The 7,690-nt window shown below is 39.1% G+C and overlaps 1 protein-coding gene and 1 pseudogene across 1 annotated transcript; both read right to left on the bottom strand.

Annotated features, from left to right (window-relative positions):
- Positions 1–372: 372 nt before the first annotated feature.
- Positions 373–2,063, bottom strand: LOC116174956. Its single transcript, XM_031492994.1, has 2 exons — positions 1,867–2,063; positions 373–1,757 (listed from the first exon to the last, which is right to left on the bottom strand). The coding sequence occupies exon 2, from the start codon at positions 1,729–1,731 to the stop codon at positions 1,057–1,059; it is 675 nt and encodes a 224-aa protein (XP_031348854.1). The 5' UTR covers positions 1,732–1,757; positions 1,867–2,063; the 3' UTR covers positions 373–1,056.
- Positions 2,064–5,962: 3,899 nt separating this feature from the next.
- Positions 5,963–7,318, bottom strand: LOC116173964 (annotated as a pseudogene).
- Between the last annotated feature and the right edge of the window lie 372 nt (positions 7,319–7,690).

Below are 7,690 nucleotides of genomic sequence, written 5' to 3' on the forward strand. Positions count from 1 at the left end.
ATTTTCATTATTTAATATTTAAATTAAATATTTATGAGAGTTTCCACTGCCGCATTTTATTTGTTTTTGATTTTTGTAAAATAAACTGAAACAACTAAAGTGACGAAAAGTAAGTGGCTTCAATAGGTCCATCCATAATCCACAACACATTATAGTTTGAACTTTCTACCTAAAGACCATTCAAACAAAATGTGTATGTACTCCAAAGTTTGCTTGTTTTATCCTCCTAGTCGGGAACATTTAAAGGCAGCATTTTTTTATTCTTTCAGTTGAAAATGTTCTACCATCAGAAGAGCTCTTCCAACACAATTTTCGTTGATGAAAATCTGCTTAATAATTTGACTCAGATTTTGCTCCTCCTGAAAGTTGTAGGGAAAATTACATTTATTTAATATTGATAATAATGATAATGGAAAAAACACGCGTTTTAGGCCTTGTTCAAAAATGGGTAGCTAGCACAAATACTACCACCCGCACACCTGCGCAGGCGCGTTCTGCCCAAAATCTTTTCAGCTCAAGCATAGATTAAAATTGTTTTTTTAATCTATGGCTCAAGTAGGTAACTCCTGAAACTCAATATCAATAACAATTTGATCAATATTTGTCGATCAAATGATCCAAAATTGTTGTATCCAAAAGAAATTCTTTTGACGCAAGAAACAAAGTGTATTAAAATATCAAAAAACCTTTCCAAAAAATTGCTGTCAAACAATCCAGAACAAATCACCATTGGTCAATAGTTTTATCCCCACTCAACTGAATAAGACATGCAAATTTAAGATATAATGATCTTTTTCATGAAGGCGACAGGGCCTCGTTAAAAATGAGCACCTGGGGTAATAATAGGCGGCTCGGCTATGAAGCTTAGTACTTGCAACAGGAATTCGTTCCATATACTTCTAAGTGGTTCTTACACTTAATACCATAAAACATCGTTAGATCTACTGTAGAACTGATGGTCAATTTTCTTAAAACACAAAAGTAGGAAGTTTGATTTCATAATTTGGTAGTACTTTTGTGTCAATCTAATCTGGTACCTTAAAAGCGAATACTATCTTATATAACGATCATTGGAGCAGACTTTGAATGGCCTTCAGTCAAGGCTGTTTCAACACCTACAAGCTCAAAAAACGCACCTGACTGACTCATAGATCTTGCACTCGCAACACTTTGCCCTACAACCCCTTTCGTCGAATTAACCGGCAAGCCAAAGTCCTCCTCATCGTGATCATCCATGACAACCATAACGTCCTTACCCCACGACTGTTTCGGGGCCGACGTGAAACCTTTCTCCGCTCCTCTAAAATGTTCGGTGTTAAAATCGCTCGGAGGAAATCTCGGCGGCGGCGAGAACTTCACAGGAGGCTGCTGCCAAGAGCGAGTCATTTCCGGAGGGAAGGCTGTCGGCTTTTCAATTACCGCGGGTGCCTTTGGCTGCTCGAAGTGCGCCTGTCCCTCGTCTGAGAATCTAGAGAAACGAACGTGCTTCCTATCGGAACTGGAGCTCCTACGTGCGGTTCCCTTCGGTCGCGGACTTCGGCTACGCTGAACCCGCGGCTCCCAATGGCTTTTTTTCATGTCGTTGTTACGCTCGAGCGGTCTTCTTTGCTCGCGACGATTATCTATATCTCCTCGAAAACCTCCGGAGCCCCGCACGCTGGAGGCAACTTCAGCGGCATGCATTCGAGGAGGGGTTCGAGAACGCGGTCGTCGAGTACGATATGACATCATGCACGGATATTATTTGTATACTTTACCTATACATGAGAATCAAAATTTAAACAAAAAGACTCAGAGGATGGCCCATCAGTTGTTAACTTAACTGCTAAATTAGGATAATGGAGTAATACGGTAAAATTTACTTACCCTTAAAGATAACCGGCGATCACCAATCAACCCAAACGTTATCTGCCTGATTTTGAATTTAACCCCGTTATTGATGTTGAGTTGAATTTAATCAGGAATGGAGAACAGCCAACAGCAGATCGAAAGGACGCTTCTGGATAAAACTACTCCAAGGGAATTTGTTTTTGTACTAAATTGGATGCAGTCATTAGCAGAATTTGAGGTTATGTTGAGATAATGCACTGAACTATAGAGTACATGAAATCAAGTCATAGGATGCGTCACAAACATAATCAAAAAGTTGGTCAATGCAGAGACTTGCTATAACTAGACCGCGCGTAACGTAGATTTTACTATAAACGCCTGTTGTCAAGATATGATAGGCAACCAACTATTCATCGCGGGGCAGACGTACGTTCTGCAGCTTGCTTTAGCATATGTTTATTCTAAATTTTAGTAGCAAAAAAAGATAACATATAACTGTTAACTGTTTTAATCGAATTTATTGGTATTTTATTTGAACTAAATTGGTATATAACTGCCTTACTCTAGTCCTAATTGGATTTATATGCGTATTTTGGTGGTGAACACGTATGGGAAAATATACTCTTAAAACTAAAGATGTAAGTAGTAAGATATGATTATTAAGCAGATTGACCGGCTTATAGCTCAGTGGTAGAGCATTGGGCTATACATCCGGAGGTCGGGTGTTCGAACCTGGTTTGAGGTGAAATTTGTATCTGTGGCAGAGATGAGAATTTCCTTAGATCAGTTTCGAGCATTCTGCCGGCTACTCCAAATTAGGTTCTCCTGCAGTTTTCCTAATTCGCAAGGTAAATACCGGAGTAGTATAGAACAACTTAAGACCTTCTGCAGAGGTACCTCTAAAAAGCATTATGCGGGTCACTCTGTAATTGTGCGTAAGCCTGTTGAGGGCCTAGAACAAGAGGGACAATAAATAAATAAATAAATAAATTTTGATTCAATATATGCATATCCAAAGACCCAAATGGGCTGTAACTGTTATTTATTTTTCTTAGACTGCTGATAACCATTTTGTTTACAACGCGGTGTGGTGTGGATTGAATGGAAAACCTGAACACATTTTCAGCAATTTGGGAAATTTTTAATGCATCGCTTGATACGTGAAACAATCCACGATTTTTAGCGCATTTTTGCAAATTTATTTGTAAAAAGTAGCTTTTAATCTCACTTTGGCTGGCTGGCTGGCTGGCTGGCTGCAAATGGATGTGGGGTTGGCGACTTTTGGGCGTCATCCTCGAGCGTAGTGTACTAACGTGAAGGTTTTTCAGTTCTTTCCTATCTTCTACTACAGTTTTGGTCCGATTCTTTTCAAATTGGTGTCGTCGAAAGATGTTGTAAACGCGCACAACTCCTGCGTGGCGGAATTTTATTTTTTGTCCTAGGGGCGAAATTAACGACCTTTTGCAAGGCGCGCGCGCGTCTTCGAGAGGTAGTCTACTTCGGGCGCCTTTTATGTTCCGTTGCGAATTTTGTTAAGCGGTTTAACGTTTCGTAAATCTCGAATCGCTGTCTCTCTTTCTCCTGTCGCCAATAGAAGATCGAGCAATGAGAAGTGCCCCAAAAATTAATTACTACCTTGTGGCAGGTTTTTAGCGAAATCCACCAACATGTGGGTGTAATATAAGTATACACCGAAAAAAGAAATGTGGTAGCCCCCGACACGATCTTCCCGATGGTGAAGTCAAATCTTCAAACGCGCATTGGAAGGGAACGGGACATCGGAAGTGGATACCGACAAAGGAAATATGGTAGCCCCCGACAAGATTTTACTGATGATGGAGTCAAAACTTTAAACGCGAATTGCGGGTGCACGCGGAAAGTGGGAAGCGGGTACCGACAAAGCAAATGTGGTAGCTTGCGACAAGATCTTTTATTGATGGTTGAGTCGAAAGTGGCTAATAGAATACTGATCTGCCACACAAAATGCGCTGAAGTCCCTTCGATCTCACACAAGAACTTTTCTTCGAATGGCTCTGATCCATTGGCCCTTTAAACTTTTATCCGTTGGAAATCTGCATATTGTTTAAAATTTTATCTAGAGAGTACATGTACACGCACAAGTTAACCTAAGTTTTATTGGTTTATTCTCAACAGAAATTTATCTGTTTACTAATTCGAGCTAATCACGAGAATGATTAATGAACGGAACATCTAAAATAAGAGCTCATTTCATTATATTGCACATCATCTCTGCGATTTTTGCCCCGCCGTGCATTGTGTGTTGCATACTGTGTCGACAACACCTTAGATACGTTAAGCGCAGTCTAGTTATAGCAAGTCTTTGGGTCAATGGGTTGGTTTAGTTGTCATTGTGACATCAAATTTATATTGGTACATACTCACTTTTTATATACCGTAAATCTTATATTAAATCTCAAAAAAGAGAATTTCGGCAGTTTCTCGCATTAGAACTTACCTTTGTTTATCTTGTCATGGATTTCTCTGTCAGTTGCACGTTTAGTTTCTAAAAAATGACATTCTTATTTTGAGGAAAATGTGCCTTGTCGTAGCACCAAAAATGCTTGCCGTGTGTGCGGACATTTTTTAAAAATTTAAAAAAATGTGCTATTGTTTGCGTTTTGTCCGTCCGCCCACTTCTGCGGCATTGAACTACTTTTAGGGGAATCCTGAAATTTTTTTCAATATGTAGCCTATGTATCCTTGAGGGCCCCCATGAATTATTTCTTGGGAGGCTGTTTTTGGAAGTAAAACGTGCCCAACTTTTACATGCGACAACTAACTAATCTCAAAATTTGCATACGCATGCCTTTAGTGGTGTCAAGTAAAGTTTTTGAAAATGGGAGGGTGAAGGGAAGGTGAACACACGTACTACCATCCTTCACGGTGTTCTAATGAAAGGTCGATTTCTACAAAATATAACTTTCTTGCGCGACTCTTAAAGATCTCAGCAAAAGGAACAGTTTTCTACCAACTACCGCCCTACTTTCTGACTCCTTATCAAAAGAGGAGTGGGGGGGGGGGGGACTGATTTTATCCTTCATGGTACTCTAATGAAAGGTTTCAACGAAAGGAATTAATTTCTACCAACCATAGCCTCCCTCTCGGCTCCTTATCGTGATCGGATATAAATTATTCCTTATATCTCAAAAAGAAGAACAGATTGTCGGAGGACGGTACTCACAAAGGGTGATTGGGTCGTCTGATATTCCGTTGAAAATAGCTGCATGATAACCAAGCAGGAAACATTTAGAAGAAGAATCAAAGGTGGCAACAACCTTTTATTGAAACATTCCATTTCCATTGCGGTCTCATTGCTGGAATAACTGGAAGAAGTTATCTCAAAATTACAAAAGCTATCATTTTGTTGGTGAGCAAGGTTCACACAAGAAATGAATCCGAGTCATATTAATGTTTTAGGGAGAAGTAAAAAAGTGAAATAATCAAGACTGTGGAAATTAAGTTGTACAAATCAGATTAAGCAAGTAAAGGAATTATCACATCTAAAAACTATGCGCAGATGACTAATTTTGGGTGTGCAGGAACAGCTCAGTGGCGCACTAATAGGTGCAATTAATAGAATATGAATAGTAGGGATGCGTGATCTTTCGCCTTCTCACGTGTCGGCACCTGTTGACAGTTGTTGATTTCCAGACCAGATCCCTAGTCTTGTGGATTTTGGAACAAATCAGGGACGATTTTTAGACATAGAAAGGTTTTAGATTCTCCGTGCACTCGACTTTTGCGAATTCTGTTGATTTAGTGTCAAAATATCACTTGACTAATATGAAAGACAGATTTCTGGACTTATGGCGCTTATGTATGTGATAGAAATACTTATATTCAAGTGTTGGTTTGAAAGAAAGTTATAGAACAGGCCATGTTTTACTTTTTCTGGTCGACAGTATTTGTCTTTCATTCAGTGATTGGGGCGTTTGCTTGCAAATTGACACGTCTGCCCGTTTCAGTTTTCCATAATTGAGCTTTTTTGTCTCTGTTGGTTTAAAATATAATAGCGTTACCACGGCAACCTACCGTTTATTGATTATCTCAATCTCCGCAGGTATACTTTTAACCCTTCCCTGCATCGAGTTGGGAATTAAACAAAAATTGCTTGCCCTTCAGGCGTTTAATGAGACACAGATATCGACATTTTGAATGTAGTAGGTACACAAAAAAACAGCGTGTAAGTAATGCACATCCTCATAGACATAAATTATTATGAGTGACGCACGTTTTCCCGTTCACCACACACGGAACATGCCCATAATTCATGCATAAATAAGTAAAAAAACCCATAAGCATTGCAGTAGCGCAATATTTGCCCTCAACTAATTATCTTGCAGTAAGCGCCTCCAAGTTTATTTTGGATGAGAGTGTCGGCTTTATTTAACCCAACCCCATTGGCCTTATCATAGTATGGTAGGGCTTTGCACTTTTGATACCACTTAAACAGTGTAGGGTACATCTCTGAAGATACCGGTAACAGTATACTGGATGTACTAATTGATGACACACAACAGAAATCTGCAATTGTAACTGTTTCTCCCAATAAAAATGGCCCCCGTTCGAGGAACGTGTCCAAAATTTGATACCCTTCTTTCAACGCGTACAGTTTCTCCTTCGGTATTTCTTTGACACCAAATAACAATATCGGAAACTGAAACAACGCGCGTAAGTTTTGGAAGACACCAGAGGCACTCACCAGTAAATGATCTAGTCGTGGAAGAAGCACGTTGGAATTAAAATATAATTTCTCGTCAACCACGCTCGCTTGTTTAATTCTTGGGGGTATAAGTTCGAGTTAGATCCAAATTTTGCTACAAGATACGCGCAAATCGCGTGTCCGTCGCTTATTACTAATTCATCATCAACTAAAGTTGGAAGCCTCTCCAAAGGATTTAACTGCACAAATCGTTAACTGCGAAAAGTCTATAAGCAAAAGCACTTACCTTAATTAATTCTGAGTTTTGTTCCTTACTAAAAAAATTCACTTCCTGCAGGTCAATTGCCAAGTCCAATGCTCTCACAGTCAAAAGTACGGCACGACTAGTCGGACACACGTCGTCATAAAAAAGCTTAAGTACCATTGCTAATCACGCAAATTTATGCGAATAATAAAGCTACCGCGCCTATACTTTCTCGCAAATGACGGTTTCAGACTGATACTTTTTGTTCGATATTTCGAGTTGATTGTTCTATCGGCCTTCATGTGGTAATTCGTAATGATGACGCTCAGTTATGTGATGAGAATTGACCGAAACATTACGTGTATATAAATAAAGCGGATTGCCGCTGCGATACTTAACGAGAGAAATGAATTTTTGTCTTTTTTCTCCCATGTTTTCGTTTTTTGATCAAACTAACGCATCTGACGCGGCAACGGCCAAATATTTCGGATTCTTTACGTTTTTGGCGTTAAACTATTTTTAGGTGCAGTTTAAATTAGCTTACAGAAAGAATTTACCTACTTATTTTTATACAATGGGCCTCGGTACACATAAAATGTGGCGGAAAATTATAGATCGTAAAGTGGTGTGTCTTTGGCAAACAAAAACATAATATAGCGACATTAACTTGAGGGTAATTTATTAAAGTAGGTACTCAAATCTCAATTTGTGGATGCCAAAACAAGAATGAAAAGAATTTTAATTGAGTGTGAAGTCTTATTTTAATTGTCTGAATTGGTTTCTATGGAGTACTCTACACAGTGGGAAAAGCGCAATTTAACTTTTAAGACAAGACAAATACCTCTCGCATTTTTTGCGATTTTGCCAATGCTCTACATTGAATTTAATAAATTCAATGGCTCTACTGAAGTTCCAATCAATGAACTTATGTC

This window comes from Photinus pyralis, unplaced genomic scaffold (genome assembly GCF_008802855.1).
Source record: "Photinus pyralis isolate 1611_PpyrPB1 unplaced genomic scaffold, Ppyr1.3 Ppyr1.4_LG6, whole genome shotgun sequence".
NCBI lineage: Eukaryota > Metazoa > Arthropoda > Insecta > Coleoptera > Lampyridae > Photinus > Photinus pyralis.